Source organism: Anas platyrhynchos, chromosome Z (genome assembly GCF_047663525.1).
Source record: "Anas platyrhynchos isolate ZD024472 breed Pekin duck chromosome Z, IASCAAS_PekinDuck_T2T, whole genome shotgun sequence".
Classification (NCBI taxonomy): Eukaryota; Metazoa; Chordata; class Aves; order Anseriformes; family Anatidae; genus Anas; species Anas platyrhynchos.
In genome coordinates this window covers 74,825,776-74,853,769 of record NC_092621.1, presented here as the reverse complement: position 1 = coordinate 74,853,769, position 27,994 = coordinate 74,825,776, and the positions used below count along the sequence as shown (strand labels likewise).

General features: G+C 39.0%; 1 protein-coding gene across 2 annotated transcripts in view; it reads right to left on the bottom strand.

Annotated features, from left to right (window-relative positions):
• Positions 1-27,994, bottom strand: part of SVEP1 (sushi, von Willebrand factor type A, EGF and pentraxin domain containing 1) — a 124,352-nt gene that overhangs the window by 49,571 nt on the left and 46,787 nt on the right. For both annotated transcript variants that reach the window (XM_038169897.2, XM_038169899.2), the window contains exons 6-24: positions 25,695-25,874; positions 20,842-21,039; positions 18,300-18,418; positions 16,741-16,870; positions 15,950-16,057; positions 15,600-15,731; positions 13,659-13,853; positions 12,401-12,522; positions 10,117-10,225; positions 8,042-8,233; positions 7,533-7,766; positions 6,839-7,000; positions 5,958-6,119; positions 5,002-5,163; positions 4,333-4,427; positions 3,032-3,128; positions 2,214-2,327; positions 1,237-1,350; positions 174-375 (exon numbers count right to left, since the gene is read on the bottom strand). In XM_038169897.2, the coding sequence (XP_038025825.1) occupies positions 174-375; positions 1,237-1,350; positions 2,214-2,327; positions 3,032-3,128; positions 4,333-4,427; positions 5,002-5,163; positions 5,958-6,119; positions 6,839-7,000; positions 7,533-7,766; positions 8,042-8,233; positions 10,117-10,225; positions 12,401-12,522; positions 13,659-13,853; positions 15,600-15,731; positions 15,950-16,057; positions 16,741-16,870; positions 18,300-18,418; positions 20,842-21,039; positions 25,695-25,874 (2,827 nt within the window). The remainder of the gene's footprint in view (positions 1-173; positions 376-1,236; positions 1,351-2,213; positions 2,328-3,031; positions 3,129-4,332; positions 4,428-5,001; positions 5,164-5,957; positions 6,120-6,838; positions 7,001-7,532; positions 7,767-8,041; positions 8,234-10,116; positions 10,226-12,400; positions 12,523-13,658; positions 13,854-15,599; positions 15,732-15,949; positions 16,058-16,740; positions 16,871-18,299; positions 18,419-20,841; positions 21,040-25,694; positions 25,875-27,994) is intronic.

The following is a 27,994-nucleotide window of genomic DNA, read 5'->3' as shown; positions in this document are numbered from 1 at the left end:
CTGCCTTCCTTGGAATTAAAGGGTAGGGACACTAGGATTTTTTTTTTCCCCTTTTAAAATCTCCTTTTAGTTGATCAAACTGCCAAATCCCCTGCTGAAATCTAACAAGTCCAAAACACCATGATAGATCTGACTTTCCACACTGACGATCATATCAATCATATATTTTTCACCTGAAGCTGTTGATACCATCTCTGCACGTAGCCCCATTCCTACAGGGTCTGCTGAGACACTCATCGATGTTTCTTTCACACAAGACACCAGTAAAACCCGGGAGGCACTTGCAGTAGAAACTGCCAACTCGATCTTCACAAATAGCTCTATTAAGACACGGGTTTGAAAGGCATTCGTTGACCTCATGTTCACAGTGAGCACCTGAGAAGAAAAGAATAAAGTAACAGCTCCAGTTTGATTTAACCTGAAAAAGATCACTGGCCCCTCCCTGGTTTCTAAGGACTGCTGCCTGTTTTCTGGGAAACAGCAGACACCACGGGAGCTAAGCAGGATTGGGTTTTACTCCATTAACTGAGGTAAAGCAGGCAAAGAAGGGTTACAGGAAGCATCTTTGCATTTGTAGACATTAACATTAATGTTGGGAACCTAAATGGATATTGCTCACTGTGTGAGTAATTTGTGCTGAATAAGGAAATCATCATAGTAATTATTCTGATCAACTAATGAAAAGCTACTACAAGAAACATTAAGCTGGAACCACAGCTCTCATGAGAGAGCTCCATGTTGCAAGCACGTAAGAATGAAGAAACTGCATGTGATTTTATAGTGCAGTTCTTTGGCAACATGACAATCGCCTGATAAATCTGGTTGCTAGAGAAATCTATGAAAGCAGTAGAACATAGGGACTGGAAGTAGTTTTAATATAGACCATTTAGTCCACTGTAAAAATAAAATGAAAGTTTTTAAAAATGAAATTAAAATTAACAGTTCATATACTTTTAACAGTTCATGCAACCCATGTAAGTTGCATTATTGTTTCCTCAACACCATACAGTAAGTTAATGGTAAAGAAGACCAATCACCTGGCAGATTTACTGAAACCACAGAGTCGCACTGCAAGGACATTAAGAAATTACATGGATCTAGAGAAGCTAATACACCCACATCAACAAACCATATACATAACATACAGCAACAAGGTTGAAATACTTTGGCCAGGGTAGGAAGATATTTCTGGGGGTCAGAAAGAGTGAAATCTGGCTTTCACAAAAAATGGTGTACCTGTGAACCCTTTTGCACAAGTGCAGTGGTAACCATTCTTGTCATCAACACAGCGGGCTCCATTCAAGCATGGACTGGAGCTACATTCATTTATGTCTTCCTCACACAGGAGACCTTCAAACAGCAAGAGTGAAAAGGCATGATCAACACGTAGTCAAGGTCTGCATGGTGTGGTGACTGAGTATGAAAGGCAGAGCTGCACTGTAACTCTTGCATAATAAAAGGCTGCTGAGATCGGGTGATAAACTCCATGTTTGACTGCACTGCTTCAAACATACACAGAGATCATCTGCATTACATAGCTGCATTATATAGCTGCTGGGATGTGAAATGTGGTAAGTCCATGGTTTGTCTTCATGAAGTTTTAAAAACAATCAACAAGTGCCAATAAATGTGTAGAAAAAAACATAATGGAGTAAATTTCTGATGGAAAACATCAGGCCTTTTTAAAAAAGCTGCTCACAAAAGGATGTCCTCAACAGTTTACTTCAACATTTAGAAATATAGTACTGTTTTGGCAAAGTACTTAAGCATGTCAGTTACCCATATATTTCAACATCTACAACATGTATGCATGTGACAGTTAAAAAGACTACTGAAAGAACTAAGCGAAGAAAGTATTCTCTAACTCACAGGGATGCAGTAAAGCAACTCCATAAATGCTCTGTCTGATCAGGTCATATTCAGTACCACAAGCATTTTTCCTGTGAGTATTTACTAGTTCCCTAATCTTCATTCTCTTTTTTTCCAGAAAAGTAATATCACAGAACAGAAGCACACGTGCACACATGCTCACAGAGACTGTCTTTTTATTTAAAAAACTATTCACATACAGTGGAACTTCCCTCTGGCCTGTAGATCAGATGGCTTTCCTGTTAAAATTCCATGAATTTCAGTGAAATAAGTAGCACAGCCCTTGTGTTTTATCTACGTAGCACAAAAACAATGCCTTTCTGAAGAAGAAACAATTAAATTACCAGAATAGCCTGGTTTGCAATGGCAAACAAAGGTCCCAACGCCATCTTTACACAATCCATTGTTCTGACAAGGAGATGATTTACATTCATCCATTTCTGTTTCACATTTCAAGCCTAGAATGAAAAATAAAGGGCTGAGAACACGGAAACAAAACATGTAATTGTTCAGAAACACAAAAGTCATGACTACTTAATGTAGCAAAACATGACTGATCAATTGAGTATGAAACCTAAATAAAACCCGGATGTCTAGTAGTGTTTTAACGCAGACCTGAAACTAAATGCTGTTAAAAAGGTATGAAGTGTATCAGACAACAGTCTGATCAGTTCCAGATGGTAGTACTTAATATTCTGTTTCAAATAACACAGACCAGCGACTTTTTGATAATAAGTTGTCTGCTTGTTTTGGAGCAGTTATGAAGCTGACAGGGAAGAGTAAAGGAATATCTGGTGGAATTAGCTGTTTAAAGTGCAAATTTCTGTTTTTTGCTAATCATAAATACGACCAAGAAAAAGATTAGAAATCCACAAAATGTTGCCCAATGCACTCTTGCTCAAGTCCTTGGAACTTAACGTAATCACCGTTAAATAAAACCCCACTCAAAATTCCTTTTTGTCAAAACCTGTATAATTCATCAAGAACACAAGGAGTTATTTCTTTTTTTTTTTTTTAAATGGTTACGTACGGGAAATCTGTGATGGATATTCCAATTAGTTAGGCTATACTCTTGCACAGAAATGTTCTGCTCCTTTATGTTTGATCATGTTAAAGGCATAGAGCCATGTTAGCTTCTCCACCTGCTTTTCAGACTTTTTACCTGTATATCCAAGAGGGCATATGCAAATATATCCAGTTCCCAACTGTTTACATGTCCCACTGTTACGGCACGGTTCCAGGAAACACTCATGAAACACCTGCCACAAGCAAGAACAACACAATTACAGTAAATGTAGAAATACCCGTGGGACAAAATACTCTCATTTTAAACTGCACACTCTATAGTCACTTCGGAAAACTGGGAACAAAAACATGACCGGCATTAACTTTTAGGGCTTCCTCTTTGTCTCCTCTGCATGCCAATAATTCTTATTTCTAGTGAAGAACAGCAGCAGTATGAATGACTATTTTTAAATGACCTTTTAATTACCAGCATATGATCATTGCAGCTCTTCCTCTAGAGCTTTCTGAGCTATGATTGAGAGGTCATGTTTTATGCTATGCTGTGTTTTATATTTTTTATATTGTTTTATATTAGAATTCTCTGCTTTGCATCCTTTTACACAGGCTAATCACTTCCTGCTACTGGTCATTAGATGAACTGGTGGGGGACTTCACTGTATGGCGTTATGCTTTCTCAGGTAGCAAATCCGAAATAAGTGAAGTCCTTGAGCAAATAGTCAACTACAGTCATGGGAGATCAGTCTGTCACCTGTCCATATGTTAAATAATGGTTCAGGTCAAACTTATCATCAACTTTGCTCCAGTAACAAAATATCTTAACTTCATATTCATACAAAGAAGCCTTGTCTCAGTTACAGATTGGGTGGGGGGAGATGGTACCAGTGAGGCAGCATCTATGGCAAATACTGTTACTAGAGAAGTTTCTATCATGTGAGGACTTGCCCATACTCCAGAGTGGGTACCCAGAGCAGAAGAAAACTCTGCTTGCCTCTTGTCAAGTGTATCTATATTGTAATAAGCAAAACAATGATTTTACAACTGGAAGTTGGATGCCTGCTGGCATCTTCTGGAATCCACCAAATGGAAGCCATCAAATGACTGATCACAGTCAACCTGCTTTTTATGGATTGGGTGAGCCTCCTCCATAGAGTTTGTATGTCTTTTATAATTATGACAAATTATTTCATGCATCAGGTGAAGACTTCAAGTCCGCAATTTAAGATTGTCAATAGCTGATGCAGCCACTGTTACTCAGCTGAACATCTATGATCATGAAGAGAGTTTGAGGGTTCTCCTCATGACTATCACTGTCATCTGTTCAGGAAGTATAGTCAGCATTACAAGTACATTTTAAAAAACCTTAGTCATTTACTGCTGGCATAAGGCACTCATTTTCTTTCATTAGAGGTAATATTAGTAAATATATCTTGTCCTTGCCTGACTGCTAACTTTGTACTGCTTGCTGATATTTTCTGGAGAAGCTGGTATCATCATCACACTTTCTTCAGCAGCTGAGAAAGTAGAGCCAAAACCTAAAGAGGAAAAATATGAAAATGTTGTCAATAATTCTGTATGGTGAGGTCCCTATTCTATGAGGGCATCACAATCACATTTTAACAACTAATCTAAAGAGATGCTGAAAAAAGTGGATTTATAGGAAAAAAAACAGTATTTACAGTAACCACATAGGATTTTAAATATATATGTGTTTGTACCCATATTTTATGTGTATTTATACATGCATACACAGACACATACATACTTTTTTTGTGTATATATATACAGTCTGTACACATACATACGTTGTGTGTATATATATACATTCATGTACACACATGTATACAAGGGTATATATATGTATACACACACAACATACTCTCTATATTTATACACTGTTAATAAGCATTGGTAAATATTAGAGTTACTCCTTCCATTTAGCATAGAGACAACACCAGTTAGCAAAAATAAAAGGGAATGTCACTGCTTGAAAGGAGAGTTCTGCATTTGTTCTGAGAGTGAACAGGAGGTTTTCTGTTAAGTTTAGTGCTGGCCACCCTTTAGAGGTTCCCTTTATTAACTTTCTTCAGGAGAGATAGTTTGGCTTACTTGAACAATCTGTGATGGATCTGGCACCGATGATGGTTGTTGTTCCATAAAAGGGGCAAGACAAGCAGTAGGACTTTCCTGGGTCCGGCTGATAGTAGTCTCTGGGACAAGGGTAGCAAGGTGTCAAACCTGTGCGAGAAAACTCTCCTGCAGGACACGGTACTGCAAGAGAAAGAGGACATTTTTCAGAGTGATCACTTCTCCCACATTTTCTTTTCTTCCCTCACAGTTGCTTTATAAACTTCAAATAGTAGGGTGAAACCTACTGGTAATTAACAACCCTAAAAGAAGCTGACTTAACTGTGCTATTAGGTGAAATGTGGTTCTCAAAGGACTACAAAAATATCTCGAAAGTATTTCTTTTTATTGTTTATGCTGCTGTGGAGACAACTTTCAAAAGCGACTTCCTTTTCTCTCTCACACCTTGTTTGTTTTATTTTTCTTGAAGAAGGAATAAGGACAAGACAAGCCTTTTTTGTACCATTAATCCATGCAGACTATTGCTTCTGTGGCTCTTTCTGAAAAAAAAGCTTTCCAAAGACAGTTGTGGATAATTTCTTCAAAAAGTAAATGACACAAACTCTGTCAAAATATGGAGATTTTGTACAGAAACTGTGGAAACTATTCCTGAAGTAATAGTGACATATATCCTGTCATTCCCTTTCTCTTCTGTAAGAAAAAAGGTTTTATTTATTTTCATATAGTTAACTTTCAGTGAATTCACTTTATTCATCTTTAGATAAGAATCCATCTTGGGAATTAGAAGGAGGGCAATTCAAACAAACAGAGTATCAGGAAACAGCCTGAGATTTTGCTGGGAAATGCTGCTGATCCACATTTAAACAAAAGCTGACTTATATCTCAGGCTGATGAGTTGGATTACATTAGCTGATGTTCAAACAGCATTTTTTTTTTAATTTTGTTTTAGAAATTTTACAGCCCCATTAGTTACACACCTCCACAAGCTGAGTCATCTACTGCGCCTCTTTTTACTGTTGTTGTATCTTCTGGGCAAGAGATGCAGTTCCTGGATCCAAATGCTGGCTGATATGTGCCAAGTGGACATGTTTCACAGGTCTCAAGACCATTAGATGAATATGTGCCCTGCTTGCACTGAGCTGTAAAGTAGAAGAATTCATAAAGACTAAGTGATGTCCAACAGGGAACATGGCTCCTAACCTCTGGAAATGATATTGAAATCACAGTACACATCACAGACTTGTTATACTTTTTATTTCTAGAGTTTCCTCTACTCTGAAGGGCTTCATGGGTACAAAGAAAAAACAAACAAACAAAAATTGCGGTAAGTTACTGTTAGTGTGTTCATGAATTACTAACCAACCACCTTCACACATGATTTATTACAACTCAATTACTCATTTTTAATGAGCAAAACTAATGACAAAACAATAAACAGGTGACAAAATTCGTAACTTATTTTTGAGAACAAGTTGGTTGCAAAGAGTTAGGGGTGCCAAGATGCTTAATGCCAGAGCACTGTAGTGTGGGATGCAAAAATTTAATCTTCCATCACCATAGTATGAGGGGGGCTGGCAAAAACAAGAATGGCATCATTTTAAGTATACTAGTCCATGCAAAATGGGCTCATAATTTCACAGAAGAGAGAAGAAAATGAAACAAAACCTTAGAGGCAGCTCTTCCTGCACTTAAAACATCTGCCAGGGCATTCTGCATACCACATATGCTTTTTTCATTACACAAGCATCAATGGGCGATTAGGACTGCTTTTCATTTCACAGATTAATTTAATCCCAGCATTCCTGTAGTGAGGAGCAGGCATGCAGAAGTGGCTTTCTGAAGAAGACAAAGTTCTCACCTTTGCATTCTGAGATGCTCCTGGAGTGTAGATACTCAGTATAGCTACCAGACGGACAACTTTTGCATTCCAGCTGCCCTTCCTCATCTTGATAGGATCCAGTCCAGCAGCTTTCACAGGCGTGATGCTCCAGGGAGTAATAGGTACCCAAAGGGCAGTTGACTGTAATGTTGTAAACACAAGGTTCCCCTCAGAATGCGCAATTATACATACTTGTCTTGCTCCTGGAGCTCCCATTTAATCAAATCCTGTTTATATGAAATGTGACTCTGTTCCTCAATAAATAGGCTTGCATGTGGTGTCTGTCTCGAGCATCGTGAAGACTTCACTGTGTAACAGTGAAGAACAGAAACAGCATCCATCTCCCTATCTCCTCATCCACAAGACTAACAAGTAGGGTTAAAAGACTGCATATCAAGCACTATTTTCCTGAGTATCACCAACTGTGTGGATATACCTGATTTCCCCATGGGAGTGGAATCCTGGGTACAAAAACATTCTTTTTCCACAAGTCTTGGTTAGAAACATAAACATCCCCTGGAAGTCAAACTGCGCAAAGCATCTTTGCAGTTTATTGTTCTGGGAGATCACAAGCATTGGACTGTGTCAAACCATTACCTTCTCAAGTATCCTCTAAAACCTTGCTTTTCAAAAGGACTCTAAACACGTATAAGGAGCAAGTCCTCTGGCTTACCACACATTCTCCCCTTCAGTACAGAACCAGGCCTGCAGAAGAGGAAGGCCTTCTCCGTCTCCAGCGAGTTGCTGTCAGCTACAATCAGCTCGGATGCAAACTGAAAGGAATACATGGGTTCCTTATTGAGGGTCCTGTTCAGCCTGTTTGTTATGGTCTCTAGAGTTTTAAGAAGCCGCTGCTGGTTTTCCAGTTCCAGTGTATCATTCCTTTCATCAGGCAGTGGCACGCTAGCTGGGATTTAAACAGAGAACACAACAAGCACACACACTTTACAGTCAGCACTTCCATTGTACTCTGAAGTGTACTAAGAGTGCAGCATTCAAGCTTGCCAATTCAAAGCGGAAAGCAGGCATGTACAAAATGGGGCTCTGAATGTCTCTGGAAAAATGTCATCTGCATCTCCAGCAGGCTTTGTGAACTTAAGTTGAAGTTTCTCTGTATGTGTTACAAACAAGAATTTTGAAAAAAGAATTTACAAGAGAAGGAATATATTTTACTTCTCTTACCTGTGATGTTAAATATTAACTTGATTTTGTGGTCAGTCATTGGAACATTCAGTTTCTTATGTCTTTTGACTCGAGTAGGTGCTGCCTGTGCAGAAGCAGAGAGATGCTTGGATAGGTCTTCTTCCTGCACCGTGTCAATGAAATCATCATAGGAATAACCCAGCTGGTTTGCTGCTCCCCAGCCAGCAGCTCCTGCCAGGAGAAAATGTGGAAAATAAGTGCCTGTCATATTTATATGTATTTCTAAAGTACATCCCCAATAGAATGGGGCCTGTCTGAATCTCTAGACAATGTATGCTATCTTTGCCTCTGCACAAGTGCCTACTGTACCATGATTCCGACTAAAGAAAAAAGTTTCACTCTTGATACCACAGAGATCCTGAAATCCATGTATTTAGTCAAAGCCTTACAGAAATTCTGCTATAAAAGTTATAAAAGAAATTACTGATAAAAACAGCAATTCTCTTCCTCTCAGTCTCCTCACCTGCCAGCCACATGTTAAAGTATTCTTCATTGCTCTCTCTCTCTTACTGCTCAATTACAGCTAGCATGCCCTTATCAGGATGTCTCCATTACATCTCTTTCTCACAACTCCTAAAAAAGTTGTACCATTGTCCGCCTTCTCAGAAAAGGCTGATAGCATCACCCTATGTGTTCTGTCACCCAAGACAGATATTTCCTGTTACACACAGTGGTTTAAATTCACCATCCTCATCTAGAACATGATTTCAACTATCTTGATCTGTAAGTAATTTGACTATTCATGACTAGAATTAGAGGTACATAGTCTCTTTCATTAATCTAGCTCTTTCTGAAAACACACGAAGGTATAAAAACATTTTGCCAGTTACCAGGTAAATCATCTAGATTATGCTTAATATACAGTGAAAACTAAGGCAAGTTAATACTATGTGATTACTCAATAACAGATCTTCTAAACTGTTGTCTCTTTTGACTGGAGGAGAGCTCTGCTCCCCAGTCTCCCCAGTGTAGAATCATGAGAAACATCAGAAAAACAGTATCAAGGTTATTCTGAAAAGAGACTGACTTGACCAGAAGAGAATAGGAGCCTATACCTCATTTCCATAATACTGTTTCCACCAAGTGACTTTACAAATTAGTTCTAGCTGTCAACAGCTTTTTCCCTGATGACAACTGCAAATTGAGCCCTGAGTTCCCTGCGTCTGATTACAAACAAATGTCCTCTCAAACTGAGTGAAGCATGTCGAAAAGGTGAGAGTAAGCAGGAAGCTGTACCAGAGTAATCCGACTATGAACTTAACAAAAAAGCCACAGTCCTGTAAAAGACTAAGTATTCTGACGTTGATCTGCCAAAATGCCTCATGCTAAGATGACGTTAGCTCACTATCAGCTTTTAGCCTTTATGCTCTAAGTAGTCCCAAGGGACTCAGAAAAGCCAAGTGAAACATGGATGCTAACCTGTGTGGGATTGGAATGAAAATGACAACTTGGCAAAAAGTAAAGTGGGAGCAAGGAGTAAGGCTGCACACCAGCATACCTACAGTCATCCTGCAAAAAGCTCCCCTTGCTTATGGGAAGTTATTTCACAGCTAACTTGCAAATTTATGCTTTGACTGTACACTCTGAGGGCTCTGTGTTGACTGGAAGCAGCATGAAGGATGAAAAGGGTCCTCATTCTCTTAACAATCCCTAGAATCCCTGTTGTGTTGTTTTTTTTTTTTTTTTTTTTTTTTTTTTGGTTTGAAACTGTTGTATGTTTTAAAAAAAATTGCTTTCTTCCAGGTTAACCAAGCAAGGTTGTGGCATTCTGCATGTGCATGTATGTACATGCTTTTCTTCCTATCATGAGGCATCTCAGTAAACTTTTCCTTCCCAGAAAAAAAAGAAAAGAAAGAATAGAAAGCAGTACTGCAAACAGAGAGCACATAATTCCATAAGAAAGTCTATTGCTTAATCACTTAATATTTTCATTATTTCAATTATTTCAATTATTTTCATTAGATATTCCACACAACACACTGCAGTATTTCAGAACAAAATAAATTATACTGCGTGAAGCCTGAATGGCTAACAACCTATGCAATGGTAATTACCAATGGCAAATCCATTTTCGTAATCGTAATTGTATTCCAAGCAATGTTTCTGTGTCTGCTCTTCCAATCTGCAGTCAACATCATCAACATCATTACAGAACGATGGGACCTTCCAATATAAAGAATAATAATGTTAAAAAATAAAATCACATAGCTCATCCCCAACGTAAAGAAACTTTGTTACAATATAAAGCACTGGTCTTGCCCTTTCTCTGACACTACACATCTCCTTTAATGTCTCTTACAATACTGTCAAGGTCTGCTGAAAGAAGTATGTTCTATAATGTAAACTGGAGGCATACATTTTTTTTTCTTTTTGGTAAAAGGTCTATTTTATAAGTGAAATTGTTGGAGCTGATGATCCTTGTGGGTCCCTTCCAACATGGGATACTCTATGATTCTGTGATTGTCTATGTCCATGGTGTTAACCACTCTTGCATAGGTAACCCCAAAATCCAGCAGAAAGTTCAGGCTTGTTTCTTCTTCTCAAAAACGGCATGTGCTCACAGGTTTGAAAACACCTACAGGTTTTTCAGCTGATGTAATTTGTAACTCTGTCTGGTTTGCAATAATGCCATCACTTTGCTTCTAGCTTTCAAACCTTATTTCTTCATATCCATCTCTCCTTGCCTGTGGGAAGGTACTCAATGTATATCTCCAAGAGATCTCAGAAGACAGAGAAAATCATCTGTGGAAGACAGTCCGTCAAATAGGATATAAAAGTAGTTGCTCAGGAAAACTGATGTAAGCTCTGGATGCCTGCATGTGATTTACTTAATTTCCTTTTCTTTCTTCCTGGTCTGGGAAACCAGTAGTTGCATACTGCACCACAAACTGAAGGCCATAACTCAAAAATTATTTCAAAACCTTGGAAAAGCTCATCCTGAAACATACTATAAAGTGAAGAAGCATTTCTGGTTAAGTAAACCATTCAGTGGTGAGAAATACGGCTGCCCATCACAGTGTTGAAGAGTTCCGCTGGTGGGAAGTTACAGTAGTTAAGGCCTACTCTTTCTAATTGCTGAGTTTTCACTGTGATATAGCTGGAAACCACAGCATAGAAAATTCACAATACTGGAGAGGTTTCTGTAGAGTTTCCTCTCTCCACAAAGGCAATGGACATTAAATAAGAACAGATGAATACATTGTTCTTGATAAAATCTCTCTTTCTTGCTTTTTTCCAGAATGATTTCAAGCAAGCTGGGCTCTAGTGTGTGTTTTGGGATTGCTTTTATTTATTTATTTATTTATTTTTTTCTGTATATTGTTTTCCATGGGAAAGATGGCTCCTGCTGATTTGTCACCCTTCTAAAACTTAACAAATTTTTCTACTGGAAGAGAACAAACCTGAGGTAAGGCAAGAGAGTAACAAATATTCAGGTCTAAGTGTATAAGATTATCAGAAGTTTCATTTAAGCCTTGAGCCTTTTGACCAGGGTTACTGCCAGGAATTCCAAAGTTGCAGGAGTCTGCCCATTAGCTGGATGTGCTAATAATGCTTTTTAGTTAGTAGCGAAGCTTTTAGCATTCGGGCCGTGGCTTGCAAAAAAACTGTAACTGTCCAGTGTTGTTTTCTAGAACAATGCTATCATGCTAGGCCCAGACATCAGCTCCTTAGACCGTAGCTCAAAGGCCTGCTGCTTCTGCTTTGCAGAGGGAGAATTGTAACTTTGAAGTGGAAAGCAAGAGACACTGCAGAGAAGAAACATGCTACCCCTTCAAATTCATCACTATGTAGTTCTTACTAATAAGAGTTAGAATTCAGAAACTAAAGTAAACCTGAGCAAATTATTTAAGTCACTAACACTTAAGTGCCCAGACTTGGGCACAAAACGTGGATTCTATCTATCTCTATACATTTATATCCATTTGTATTACCTAAATATATGCTATACATATTATGTATAAAATGAGGATATTTTATTATCACTTTCACAAAGAACACTGAGGTTAGGGGACAGTTTAGTGGGTTTTTCAAAATGCACATATTCTCTTTAGAATCCAGCTGAAAATCTATTGTGTATGAGGTCCATAAACTACACAGACACTTCTATAAATTCTGTCCTAAATAACTTCACATTGAAGTCTCAACTGAGTTACATTAAAATGGCAGTGCATCCTCTTTATTTTTAAAGGAGACTCATCATCTTCTGAAACAGCACAGATTTCATTTCCAAGTCGCCACTGTATTTTCCATGTTTGAAATTAGTTAGCTGGGAAAAGCAACAAGAAATTGTATTTTTTAATAAAAGTATGTACAAGGAAGTAGTGTTTACTAACCTACCATTTTACCAAGTGCACTCTGGAAGGCATCAGAAAAGCCATTTAGAAGACTGTTGTCATCACATCGTGTTGCTTTGTAGAGCATCTCAAAGGATTTGAACCCATGATTTGCAAAACGATTTACTGAAAAACGTTGGAGCAGATTTTTTATTGGTCAGCACAATAGTTTCAGAGGACTGGCTAAAACTGGAATATACTAAGCTAAGAAGCACTATCTTCAAATCAGCAACTCAAATTAACAGTATATATACATGAAAACATGACTACATGACTGTTTCCCTAAAATGTATCATACACATCTCAGCCAATGCAGACAAATATGAAAATACACTAATTTCCCCTTGTCAGGCATCAAATTTCCACAATGGCTTAATGGGAAAGCCGTAAGATTTTAAAGAAAAATGGCATACAGCTATTTCAGCATTTTCTTAATGGAAAAACTTGTGAGCTGTCAAAATCCTAAACTGCACTCTTATTTCTATAGAGAGAGAGAAAAAAAATATTGAAAGAACTATTACTAATGCTGTAAGGCTAAATATGAAAAAAGGAGCAAAGCTCCTAAGTGTCCACGTTATGCATCTCAGTTGATAAATAGCTATGAAACATAACTTCCATTTGCTCACAGCTGAAACACTGCTATTTGCTGGAACCAAAGAATCCGTTCTGATTGAAGTGGATGCAACGTGATGCCAAGTCTAACTTCATATCTAGATCTCATATACTTATTTTTAGAATGTCACTGAAGCTGAGACAGTTCATAACTAAAGTTTTGTATGTGTTCCTCTCAAAGAATAGACATATAAGCTTCTGATTTGGTGGTAAGTATGCATGTAATTACAGCATGCACTGATTTTACAAATACATTTGCACTGCTAATTTCCAAATACTGTTGAAATTCCCGTTGAAAAGGCACTGTTAGTGTTCGCAGACAAACTATTGATAAGACTTGTCTGCTTTGCCATCTTTGTTGTGCTTTCCAGGATACAAATCGACTATTTTTGTATTTTAGAAATCTTCAGAAGTAATAATACGTTTAGGGACTTCCATGCATTCATTTTCAATGCTTGTAACAATTTGGAAGCAGAGAAGATTAGTTATCATTATACAGCTTTATCATTATCATTATACATATCATTATATCATATTACAATTGTAATTTCTAAAATATTTTCACTTACTTCAGCATTAAACACATTGCTTGATAAGATGCAGATCCATTTCACAAAACACAGGCTAAAAATAACAACAGTTAGACTTACAAGAGCAGTCAGGCCACTCTGGAGAATAAGGTGGCTTCCAGACACCATCCTCATATGCACAGTAGTAGTTTTCATTTGATCCTTCTGAAAAGCTGTAACCCTCTGCACAGCGCAAGGTGCAATTAACACCTTTTTCATCTGATGTGCATGTAAAATCTCCATTTGTGGGCTCAAAAGGAATTTCACAGGGAGAACCTATGAACAGTAAAAAGAAAACAAAGAAAAAAAAAAACAAAGACGCTTATTGATGAATCTGGTGAATTAAATAAACACATGGGAAAACAGCATTTCCAAAAAGTTGCAGTTGAAGCCTGTGGTATTCATTACTTCAAAAAAAAAAACCCAAATCAGACTACTACTAAATTATTCTCAAACTCTGCCTTTGAATTTGAAACCAGAAACATGAAAACTTAAAAAAGAAAAAAAATATTGTGATACATATGAGAAATTAAAAAAAAACAACTCCATAATGCAAGACTCAAAATCACCTGTACTTCAAATTTGCACACTCAAGTACATACCTACTGAAGTAATAAAAAAAAAAATCTAAATTTTTACATGAACTGTCATATAATGGATTATAGTAAACTGTATTGCACCCTGAACTCTAAAACTGAGCACTGTCCATTCTCCACTGTTGCAACAACACGCAGACTTATCAAAATCATCTCAGGATTGACTGACTACAAAACCTGTCATGGTTTTGGCTGGGACAGAGTTATTTTCTTCATGAAGGTTCACATGATATTGTGGTTTGGATATTTGATGAAAATACTGGTGATAACACACTGATGTTTAGTTGTTGCAGAGCAGTGCTTACAGAGCTTTGCCCAAGGCCTTTCGAGCTCCTTGTGTTGTACCACCAGGAGGAGGCTGGGGATGCACAAGGAGCTGGGAAGGGACACAGCCAGGATACTTCCTGCACTTTTACTTTTCCAATACTTTCCTCCATCCCACCTGGGGAGAGTGAGCAAGTGGCTGAGTGGCATTTAGCTGCCCGCTGGGTTAAACCAAATCAAATCTCAGTTCTAATCTATGTTCAAGCCAAATTTGAATGAGATTGTGAAGATCTGAAAACATCTTAGGAGCACAGAGACCACAAAAAGTCTGGTGTGGTGCAGACTTGAAATAATACCAGTTCTACAAACTGGCTTGTCCTTGCTAAGAGTTACAAAAGCAAATCTGCAAGTAGCACAACCATTTGCAATTTACCTTTTGTAAAGCTATAACCAGAAGTCCAGTCTACATGATTTTAGATACTCTCTTCAATACCATTTGTTTATACAGATGTTCAACTGAGACATAAGCACCAGAGGGCAGAGAGAGAGTACAGTTTTTATTCTTTATCTGCCAAATTACTGATGTGTTCTAAAGAAGAACGTAAACTGTGGGGAGAAGCTGTCTGTGCAAGCAACACAAACATGTAAGTATATATATAGATAAAGACAGTTTCTAAAACCTAAAGCATGTTCCAGTGTCTGCTACAGTATTTGTAGGTGATTAGAAAAATATTTCCATATCTTTTTCCTTTTTAAGTACGGATTTCAAGTTAGGCTTCAGTTAACACCTATTAATTCATTTCACACCGTATTTGTCACTTCTGGATCCATTACTAGAAGTTTTACTGCTTTAATTAATACTAATTTCATCGCTTTTACACCTAATTTGAACTTATAGGGCTAAATTCACTGCTTGCTGCTTAGGTAATTTATTCACAGGTACTAACTGATATCCTAACTGCCTTCAAGTTACTCCCACAGAAACTAGGAATACCCAAAAGAAAACCGGAGACTGAATGAGGGTTGGAGTTGACTTGCATTGTTTATGATATTCAGTTACAACAAAGCCATACACTTTTGCTGGTCTGAGAATACCGAGCTGTAGTACCACATCATGACTAACGCGTTATTGAACTGTCCCAGCAGTCAGAAGACAACAAACCTTTGATGACAATATGAATCTCACATGTCCTGTTATTGCCAGAGGAATCCACGGCTGTGTACTGAACTGTTGTCTCTCCTTTTGGAAAGAGATCTCCAGGTGCGTGACTCCTAGCAATAGTCAGTGGAGCACCTAGAAGAGTTGAAAGACAACTTAGAATATCGGTGAGCTAAACATGGTTGCTTACACTCAACCTCAACAAATGGAGAAAGAAATGGTAGCAGGTCTTCTCTTCCAAATGATGTGCTCTTAAGAATAAATAATAATAAAATCATAAACTCAAAGAGTGAGCAGATCAAAACTCTCTACATTTTTACGGTTGTGTGTGTTTTTTGGGTGCGCTATCTCACCTGAATTGTCTGAAAATTGTGGTTCTTCCCATGTTGCTGGATACTCCTTCTCTACTGCCTGTATGGGTGGTGGAGATCTGCATCTGTCAATTACAGGAGGTTCTGCATCTACAGAATTTGAAGGGACGGCATGACATTAGCTCACTGAACTGCAGCCACACTCAAGTGAAATGTATAATCAGAAGTCATGTAAAAAGCAGTTTTAAGTTTGCATCAGAAGACACAATAAAGTTCGGTGTGCACCTGTGAGTAACTGCTACATCTCATAGACACTAAGGGAATGGCACAGCAGTAATACAATACAATTTCTTTGGCTGAAGTCATGGTTTCTGCATTCTGTTTGCTTTCTACATAGCAAACTTTGTTTAACAGGACTGTGGAATAACAAAACTGTCTGGCAAAAATACTTGAACTATGATTTGCATCAGCAGTGTGCAGGAACCATGGAAATTCTTAGAGTCTTTCAAGAAGAAGAAAAAAAAAAGATGTATATGATAAAGGCAGTAAGCAGCAGCACAAAAAAAGCATTTCATATATCAGTATAAGGAATAATCTTAACATTCACACGAACAACAGAACAAAAAACAACCCAAACCGAACATGTGGGTGCAATGACTGCATGCTATGTGAACTGTGGCCCAAGATCAGCAATGCATTTATGGAGATGGCATTATTTCTGGATTTATCCATGTACACAGAAAGGCCGTGGTGATCCAACATCTCTTTCTGCACAGAATGAGAAGGTTTCAACCATGACAGACTCTTTCCCAATGATTTTTAACAGCACTTACCAATAACCTTGACACTGAATGTACAGCTTGCCTCATTGCCTGACTTATCAACTGCTGTGTAAGTAATGGCAACTTCGCCAATCGGGAGGAGATATGGTGGTATGAAAGCTGGGGTAACGTGCACTGACACCTTTTATAGGAAGACACTTGTTACTTAAAAAAAACAAACAAACAACAACAAACAAAACAGGCCAGTATTCATAACACTCATATGTTACAAGAAATGGGCACAAAATGGTATCCTTTAATGTTGACCCTGCTCTTACATAATGCTAATAGCCTCTTCAAGTAATGAGAGTGGACTTTGCAAGAGAGTGCCTTTCTTCCCTTCCCAAGACTACTTTCCTTATAGCAACTTTACTCAGTCAGGATTTGGACCCTGATCTGCTGAAGTTTGCAGCACTGTGCAGTAAGACAGTCTGAGACAGGCTCCTGTCTGCCTCCTTATGCTGCACACAAACTGTGTCAGCTCAGAACCTGCTTTGTCTGCAGTTCACGTTTCCAGCAGCAAGGGCAGCAGACCTGGGAGATGTGTGGGGCAGACGGTTGTGTGCCGTGAGTACTTGCAGATGCAGCTTTAATTTACATATTTGTATGAGTTAATAGCCCACAGATGCTTCAGTACATTCCAGTACCACAGAAGAACCCTGCTTTTGGAGTAATAGCACCTACTTGCTGACTACAGCTCTTTCATACGGGTTTGAACTGCATTAAGGAACCTCTCTTGAAGAGAACTGGCTTCATCTGAGCCACTGTGGCTTTGACAAACCAGCTACAACTGTGAGTGAAGGCACTTCATTTCTACAGCTCAGTGAATGACTCTGGGTCAGCAGAGCTACAGTATCTGACCATGGCTGTGCTGCTCCAAAACCTGTGGGAACTTAAACCTCTTTTCCTGGGATTGCTCACAGTTTCCAAATGCAAGAATCTCCTGCGTTTGCAGCAAATTCAGGGCATACATACATACAGCCACTCTTCCTCTGCTGACTCATGATAATTCATTCACAGTTGCTGTAACTTGATCGTGTCTGAGCCTGTAGGGAATGTTACTCTTTATGAAATAGCTCTGGAGCAAATTTTCCTAAACTCCATTCCCAGACCTCTGATACCCATAGTAGCCAAAGGCCCATGTCTGAACCTTGCATAGGATAAGAAAATGGGATTTTTCTTTCTCATTTGGGAAGCCGAAATGCGTTTTTACTTATCACAGCGTGCTCTTGTTAGCCTTTTAGATTAATGAACTGGTTTACTTCCTTTTGAGAAGCATTTATTAAACTCCTTCACATTCTAAGAGCTAATTTTAAAGCAGCTGTCTCCATTTTATAAACAAGGGCACATTCCTCCTTTTGACCACATAAATCAACCATGCAGAGTGTCCTGTGACTACATAATCCTAAATGGGACAGAAAATGCTGAATTCTCAACATACAAGGTTTTCAGCATATTTGTCTTCTACTCCTGCTTGTCACAAGAAAGAAATTCCAGTGGTTCAGAAAATTAATTGGAAATAACTAGCTAAAAAAGAATGCACCCAGCCAAATGTAAAGGTTTTAACTTGCCTCATCTCCAGAGTTATCCTCAGCTATTGGGATCTGCCAGCTGATATTAGCAGAGTTCTGATGTTCCAGGGTCTCAGTCTCAATGTTTTCTGGACAGCGGATCCAAGGAGCTTCAATATCTGACCCAGAAGACAAATATTTTGTATGTGGTATTATAGAAATAAAATCTATGTAATTGTTAGACTTCAAGTTGTTATAACTACTGCTTTTTTTTGTGTTGCCTGGAATATATACACGTTTTTGCAAAGGTACTGTCTCTGCCTCTTTTTAATTCTTGCTTACTGGCTCTTATATAAACAGTAAATTCTACATGAGAAGTGACTGTTTTGTTTTATTTTTGAACATCACCTAACACAATGAGATTCTGGTTTCTGCATATGACCATAAAACAAAGCATAAATAAGACAGAATTGTTTCATTATTCATCTATTCATTACACACATCTACTCATTAAGAAGGAACGGCTTCTCTATCCTTTCACTGCCCACACACATGACACATACAGATGTAAACACTTGTTTCTGATCATCAGTGACATAAAGAAAATTATTTCTGACAGGACATGTACCATGAGCAAGCCAGTAGTCACTCCCAAATGCCCTGTAACATAGTGTGGAACTGACTTGAAAGAAGCACTAACAAGATTTCTGTCAACAGTTACTGGAAATGCTGTTTAATAAATGCTTTCTACAAGGTACTGACTAGGACTAATGAGCTCTTATTGTGACATATGTGATAATGTGGAATGATTCCAAAGTACTGGTGGTACAATATGGGTAACATCACCACCAACGTTTAAACTTCAAAGTTTCTCCGACAAAGTATTTCTTCATCTCCCTGGCACAGGGCCTCTCAAAACATTTGTGGTCAAGTTATTTTATTGCTGTAGTATTGTTTGATAAATGGTCTCAAGACTCATGAGACAAGGATAGCATTCAGCTCTGAACTCATCCATGCCCAGGAGGCTTTAAAACAACTCAGGACTGATACCACTTACATTTTTATTACTACATAGTTCCAGTAAAGACATAAGTCAGACAATTAAACCCCTGTAATTAAGAGTGCAAAGCAATAAATACAAGTGGTTTTGCCTTCCTCTGAACTCATTCTGATGAAAATTTTAGTAGAAGTGAACTCTTTTAATAACTACCAGTTATAATTCTCACTCCCCTGACCACAGCCTTCAGGCTGGAGCAAATTCCATTTAAAAGTGAAATTTTGTAGAAAGGCTAATAAATAAGTCAGAAGGAAAATGGCTGTTTTGAACTGGGAAAATATTTTGGCAGCAAAATAGAGAGAGACAATAATAAGACTGAAAGCAACTGAGAGGCCACTGCTCATTTTTACTAGAGAAGAATAACTTTTAGAGATTCTTGGTGCCTCTTATTTTAGGGTTTTATGCACTGGTAGTATCTAAAAGCTTGAACCCAATCCATGCTGCTTTATCTTGATCCAAACGCTTCAGCTCATAGCCCTGTGCTGGGATCCCATCAAATATTAAAAACTGTGGTTTGGCACAGGTTTACACAGAGATTCAGAAAAACAATGTGGTACATCACAGAGTGGGAAATGATATGTTTAAAGGGAAGGATAAAATCTCCTTGGCCACTGCAGAGGAAAAAGTTCCCACCTCAGTTTCTGTAGTGACTTGGCAAGACGACTGCCATAACTGTTTTCTGTCCAGTTCTTTCATGCAGTGGCTGGTGAAGGCCCCTGTTTGGGGTGGAAGCATTAGCTCTAGGAGCACAGTGGTTCACAAAGAGGTGAATAGCCTATTTCCAGACAAATTACACTTTCACTTGTGTCCTCCTGTAATCCAAAGCCAAATTCCTTCCAACTCAGTGTGCATGCATGTAAGAGAATAAATAACCTTACAATGCCAGAATTAGGCAAACGCGACAGGACCCTTCAAATGCATGCAACGATTTCCTGCTCCTCTATAGACTGTGCACTTCTTTCCGTCAGTTTTGGCACTGACTCTTGTGTGCTATTATTACTGAGGACACGTCTACAGCTGTAGTCAGGTCAGAGCCAACTGAAAAGAAGCATCCTTCCATACCCTGTGTATCAGCCAGGACTTGCACAGCCAGTACAGGTCTGCTCAGACTACAGTGCTTACATAAGTCTGTGCTAAATCACTGGAAGCATTACTGTTACTGCTGTTTTAATAGGAGTGTAGGTTCCACTCTGACTACGTTTAAGCTAAGATCTTTCACTTTTACTTTGAAATTTCAAATTTATCTTCACATCAGGCCTTTTAGCAGGCAGTATCCCCATACCTCATCCTTCTTGGACTTCTCATCCAAGGAGTGACAGCCAACCATGAACGCTTTTAAGAATGCACTTAAGCAAACTTTGTATTTCACATTAGTATTACTAACTCAAGTAAATTTGAGAACCAAGCTATAATGGTATGGACAACACTTCTTACATACTGCTTAAATTATGCTTTCCCCAGTTCAAATCTGTCTTTTCTCAGCTATTCCTGTTTCCCTTCAGTTCTGCGCATGTGTACACAGAAGTATTTTGTGCTGGTCTCTACCTTTACAATGAGCCTCCTGGATGTTTGCACTCCATCTCCCAAATGAAATGCACCTTAGTTCTTCTCTAGCTCCAGACAAGAGGAATCCTTGGGGACAGCTCAGTTGGCACACAGTCCCAGAAACAGCTGGTTCCAGCCCACATCTTGGAGGGAAAACTGTTATTCCTGCTGGTTTCTGGAAGGCGGGGCAACGCATTTCTACAAGAGACCATTAAGATATATCTTTTAACTGACATATGTAAAAAAGCACATTCCAACAAATCTGCAAATTAAGTCATAGGGCAACTCAGAGGGAACACAAAACATACAGACCTTTAATTCACAAGTCTGCATGCACTGTGAGTGAACAGTAGAAACTACTCAAATTCTGTTTTCCAGTGCTGACTGAAGTAAACAGCATCCAGGACGCCAGGTCCTATTAGAGCAGGCCCAGAGGAGGACCACAAAGACAATCAGAGGGCTGGAACTTTTCCTGTAAAGACAGGCTGAGGGAGTTGGGATCCAGCCTGGAGAAGAGAAAGCTCTGAGGAGGCCTTAGAGAGACCTTCCAGTGACTAAAGGGGGCCTACAGTAGAGCTGGGGAGGGACTCTTTGGCAGGGGGTATAGGTGCAGGACAAGAGGGAATGGCTTTCAAGTAAAAGAGAGTAGATTTAGATTAGAAATAAGGAAGGAAAACTTCATGATAAAGGTGGTAAGACACTTGGACAGGTTGCCCTGAGAAGCTGTGGATGCCCCATCCCTGGAAGTATTCAAGGCCAGGCTGGACGGGGCCTTGGGCAGCCTGATCTACAAATGTCCCTGCCCATGGCAGGAAGGTTGGATGAGGTGAGGTTTAGGGTTCTTTCCAACCCAAACCATGCTATGATTCTGTGTTTCTATGATTTTTCTGCTTTTGCTTTTCAGTTAGACACAAATGTATTCATCATGTGGCTCCACTATATTTTGCTCTCCCTTCCCCTCCCAGCCACCTTTTATTTTAAACAACTTTTTAACAACTTTTTTAAACAACTTTACCTTTCATGATTACTTTGAAGTTGCATTCCCTTGCTTTTTATGGAAATTGGTTCTTTTGAGCAATGGTCTTGCATTTGTTGCCTTCTTGTACAGCTTTTGCATTAAATGAAATAAGGATGTGAGACAGAAAAGGACCCCATGCCATGAGCTGACCTGAGATCAGAGATATGGCATGTGATTTTGCCTACTGTACTCCAAACTGAGTGAAACTAGGATTGGTCTTGACTGTGTTCAGATCCAGATGCAAAGATTGAGGGTAACAATAAAAGGCAGCTGAACATCCCTCCAATGTTAAGAAGGGACGATGATTGCTCTGAGGCTTAGAATTGAGGTTTTGAACTGTTTTGTAACAAGAATTCAATACAAATTCTGAAGCATATTTGCACTGAAGTGTAAACTTCCAAACAATGCAATGTATGTAAACATGTCCAATTCTCACAGCCTTGTTCAGTTTTGAGCTGTTGTTTTTACCATGTGAGACAAGGAGTATTATTTTTACTTCAAACATGCAGTCATTAACAAACAGGACAAAAATGTTTATCACATTAATTCCGATAAGCAGACTTTCAGGAGTGATTCTTCCAACAGGTAATGAACAAAGACACAAGAAAAATGCTTCATTGACTATAGCAAATGAGAAGAACTGTAACTCTTTAGCTAGTTGGTGAAGAGAGCAGGAAAGTTTCTACACAAAGGCACACACACAAAACAAAACAACACAGCTACAGAAGGCAAAGCTCTGTTCATCTCTTAGCGATGGTTTAATGACACAGAAGTGATTCACATTCAAAACAGTACATATCCCTTTTCTTTCCCAAAGAAAGGGTATATATTCTCCCCAGATATGCAGCAGTCACTGAAAACTGGTTCTTCTGCATGAAACAAATCTCAAATACTCTAAGCATTTTAAGTATTTCCTGTCCTCTAAACTCGCAATACTGAATATGTGTCTAAGTCTAAGCAATTAATAACTGCAACAGGCTGCAGCTTCTGAACAGATATTTCAACAGGCTGCAAAGATCGTAAATGTTAACACATTCACTGCAGGTAGATGCTGTTGGCTGTGAAATGCAGAACAACTCCATCAGAAAAAAAATAAAATCTAACCTGTGGTTGGTCACCATGGAAGGATACTGACAAATAGAAGAAAGATCACGAACTGGAAAAAAACAATGTCTGAATGGACAAGCTAAAAGCATTAAGATGAATGCTACTCAGGGAATAAGTAGAAGAAAGGCTGTAAAAGACACAGTGTAAGAAAAAGAAAACTACAGCTCTTGGCTAAGTGGTAACAGTCCTGATAAAGATGCTTCCAAGTATACTAGCAAGATCCTAGCAGAGCACAATCCTGAAATATCAGACAAAGTTTCAGGTTAACCTTTGGCATATCTAGCCACAGGGAATCTGTTTAAAGTGGGACAGGTTTTTACCAGAAACAAACAAACAAACAAACAAATAAGCTGTATTATTGTTGTTTGGCTTTTTTATTTGTGCTCATTTACATGGTCTGATAAAGCTGACCAGGAAGTCCGGACTCTGTGAGGAACAGAGTGATGGTATCTTTCAGGGTCACTTCCAACCTGGGCTGGTCTAAGAGACCAAGATGATTCAATACAGTAACTAACAAATAGATTACCAAGCAAATCACACTTCCTTCCTTCAACCCCTTTACAAAGACATTTCAGGGAAAGTTATCGGTCAACTGCTATTAGAATTGCGGAGTACTAATTTTTTTAACACTAGATGGCATCAACACCCTGGATGCCATCCGGATTTTATCTTTCTTCATGAACACTTGAACAAAGCAAGGGGAACGGTATCCTGCAAAGTTCATTAATTTTAATGTGCTTAATATTAGGCCTTTATCACAGGGTGAAGAAACACAAGAACATGACTGAGGAAATACATTTTTTTCGATTTGGACAGAAGATAAAGCCTTTCCTTTTAGCAAGTATTTTGTTTTTAAGCAGTCTGTAATGTAATGCAACCTACGCAAAGCTAACTAATTGCAAACACCATGAAAAAAAAAAAGACTTAAAAATACATGCAAATAGCAAATAAGCATTAACTTCCACTCTCTTGGAAAAAGATGTATATGAAACAGACCTCACAGAAGTGCCTGTAAACAATCCAGATTATGGATGACACTGTGGCAATTATGTTTACAGATGGTTGCAGTACAGTCTTACAGAGCTAACGTTTAAATATGGTAAACTTTGCATTGATGTCCACTCAAACTGGAAAGCACTCAGAAAAACAGCTACAAGTGTACCCTGAGATCCAAGAAATCTGTTCCAAGGCAGGAGACCGACCCTAATCCCACTTCATTTTGTCAACAGAAGGGTTGGAAATAGATAAATTATTAACTACATATGCATAAATACACAAGGATTTTTGGTTTCTTTCATCCAGCAGATGACAAATAATAGTTAGAAACTGCTTGGATTAAAAATAAATAGGGAACACTTCTATGATAATGATGAATGTTCTGAAAATGAGTACCAAGGATACGTTTTGAAGGGGACATGCTCTTAAGAGTCTCCTCGTTTATATCTTTCTCTGAATGAAACTCCACACACCAGTACTGAGAAGAATCTCAGAAAGCCTGATGGCAGAGGCTGTTTCTAGCTCACACGTTTCCCTCTGGGACAACCAAAGCTAACTTTTATACTGGATTTTCAGATTCAGCAAAAATAAGCCATTGCCAAGGGTAATCCGGGCATGGAAGGAAAATTGCATGGTGTGAAGAAATCTGATACAGGGAAGAGATGGATTTTAATAATCAAAATGCTAAGCTAGGAAGGATGAGTTCAACTGATGAATATAGTTAATCTTCCAATTATAATCTTCCAACAGGATTTCAGGGTCCCTTCCTTTTGAAGTTAATTGAAGTTTTTACACTGACTTCAACAGAAGAGAGATTAGGATCTCTTAATGAACTCTCCTGATAAATTAATACTTTTTGATTTTAGAACACATATCTTCAGTTAGAAATTTATTCTTGTCTCAAGCAAAGTCCACATCTTTAGGACTGTAGTTCAAAAATAGTCACAGGTTCAACCCAAATTACCCTGCCAGCATTACCCTAACTGGAGCCAGGTGGCATGTACTTAACTCAAGCGTTAGTCGGCACCAGATCAGCTTTTGAAATGCTGGACTTTTAAGCTTGTGCTCTTTTTCTTGCAGTCTAACCTCAGAAGTGTTTTAGATGCTATTTCTTCCTCTTAAGCTTCTAAGTGAATTCGGTACCTGTCAGTAGTCTCAACTGGGTACTTCAGAAATCTACAATCCTTTATTTCTCTGTGTAACTGAAAGTGTCTGAACAGCAATATATGCCTACCTACTGCTGTACCTTTGGTGTGACCTCTGAATTCTGCCTTAGTGTTTTGGTTCCTAATATTTCTCAACTTATTTCCTGCTGTGAGTTCAGCAGAAACAACAGCCCCAACTCTGTTTGGCACTCACAATGCCTGTCTGACACACCTGAGCCTTCAGCTTTAAGAGGGTAACTCAAACCTCTGTTCACGGTTAATCTGTGGTGTAAGTCTACAAGATGTGTGTTTCTTACAACTTATCACATCACGGTGATTCACCAGATTCAACAACCTTTTGGCTATTGGTTGTCTGTGCTAGATCTGAATGTTAATCTTCCTGCTTATTCCATTTACAAATGGTTTCACCCCTCCCAAACTTTAAAATCTGTATGAAACACCCATAAACAAATTCTCACTCTCACCTTGGCTTCATCAGCTATTGAAATTGTTAGAGTTTCTCACTTATGACAGCACATCAGGAAAGGCTGTGCTCTGACATGAACAGAGTGCAACCAGATACCTACCCACACACTTTGGCTCCTTTGAATCCCACTGTGAGGTTCCCAGGCAGGTGAGTTTGGCATTTCCTTGTATTTCATAGCCTTCATTGCAGGTCAGTAAACATACGGTCTTATAGGAGACGTCAGCTGTTGAACAATTAATTTGACCATTTTCAGGAGCCCGAAGTTTGGGACATGTCCGAACTGCAAAGGGAGAAAAAAAAAAGTTCACTCTGCAGCACTGAGAACCCGTAACTCTAGTCCTAAGGTTTTCAGGGATAGGGAAGGTACTGTTTTGTACACTAGTTACAGAAGTTGGAACAGAGTTAGGGATTAGGGCTGGAACGACTGATGCCTTCCTTTTCTTGAGAGAGTGTCTTATGTAACACGTATGAAGTTAGGAACACAATTCTACACCATCCTAAATTCTGATGTAAGTTAGCAAATTCGTTATCCCCAGGAAAGTTCCCAACCTTTGGAGACATTTGGCACCAAGAAACCTATGCTAGTAAAGTCTATCAGCCTCCAGGATTGCATGCAAATGCAATCCTATGGAAAATTTTGGATCTTTCTTATGTTTCTAATTCCCCAGCCGTGCCTGACAGTTTGGGAAATTCCAAATTGCCAGTCTGGTATGGGCTGAGGGCATGCCAGGGAAGAAGCTAAGAGCTTAACAGAGCAGATGACTGTGTCCCAGTGCTTGGGAACATCCTGAGGCACTCCTCAATTTATTGATGCAGGCACTGGTAAGGCCTCGATTTAATTTCTTTATCTCCCCTTCTCCTCTTCAGCCAGTACCTGTCTCTTTCCTTTCATCCCCTTGCTACCCTCTGTATGTACACACCTTTGGGGTCACCTGCATTGAACAGCTGAGACATGCACACCCATTGACTGGACATAACTATACGATGATGATGATAATATATATATATGACAGGGTGACAGCAAGCCGAAATGAGTAGATAGATGCCTGCTGAGGTCCTACCGTACCTTTCCCCTCAACAATTCATGCCTCTCTTCTCTAACTAGCTGCTGATTTTCCAAAGCTATGGAAAACTTGTATCATTGAAAACCATCTTCAGGCAAGGTTGGAGGGTGCTGGTTCAAAAGTTATTAGTGGGAGAAAAGCATACATAAAGGCAAACAGCGTGGCTGATCAAAAATGTAATCAAGCAGGCTGCAGCTCTCTAAACTATTCTTTTCTCAGGACTGTTTCCACAGCTTCTGTTGACCTTGCAGGCAGGGGGCAAGCTCTCACAATGTATGGCTTCAGAGCTGTGGACGGCTTCTCTGCTGCGGTAGGAATGCCAATTTTACCAAGTAAACCATCCTAGCTGCTGCTTGGTAGGAGGCAGACCACAAGCTCCTCTCCAAAGACACTTGAAAGTAAGCCAACTTGGCAACTTTCTCTCGTCTTCCCAGTAGTTGTTTACTGTGCATACTGATGAGACAAGACATGCCTGCAGCTGGACATGTGGACTGAACTGAGCATGATACTCCCTAAAACGAATAAAAGGGGAAATATGCTGACCAATATGCTGACCTCTCCTTCAAATGAAATCATGTGTACAAATGGCAATAACCACAAGCCCCTCAAAGCTGAAAAAAAACCAAACCACCCTCATTAAATAATGTTGTATGTGAACATAGCTATAGGAAATCTGAGTGAAAAAAAATATCTGCAGGGAAACCTAGGTAACCTAGGATATAGAAGAAAGAAAAAAAAGCCACTCAGATGCATCTGATACATCTTTGTATTACCACTGTCTCATCTTCACTCTTTAAAAATACTATTCCTCTCATGCACACATACAGACAGGCGGTCACTAGAGAGTGCATGAAAGAGTATAAAAAAGACCTTGAAATTTCCATCTTGCTAGTGACACTCAACACTTCTGAGCAGCTTTCTAATAAGCTGCACCTGAACTGCAGTGCAGTGAATAGGAAAGACATTTTGCAGCTGAATCACATATGCTTCACGCAGAAGAGAATAGGCTTTCTCTTTCATTGTTTCTATGGAAGCATTTAGTAACCAACTTGTGGTACAAGGAAGCAAATACTACCAAGCCCTGTGGTTATTATTGAGGAAGGCTGAATGAATTATGAGCACTGAGGAGGAGCACCTCAGCAATGTAATGTCTATGGAGAGTGCTTCCACCACTCGGTAAGTCTAGTCACCTCTTCTGACCACGCTAGCTGTACTCCCCAGTGCTCCTGCCTCCGCAGTGTTTCTGTGTTCACTTTCCTTCAGAGTTTCAGTATGGCTCTGATGGAAACTGGGAATCGAGCCCACGTTATCCTGGTTATGTTTTCATGTCTTAAAA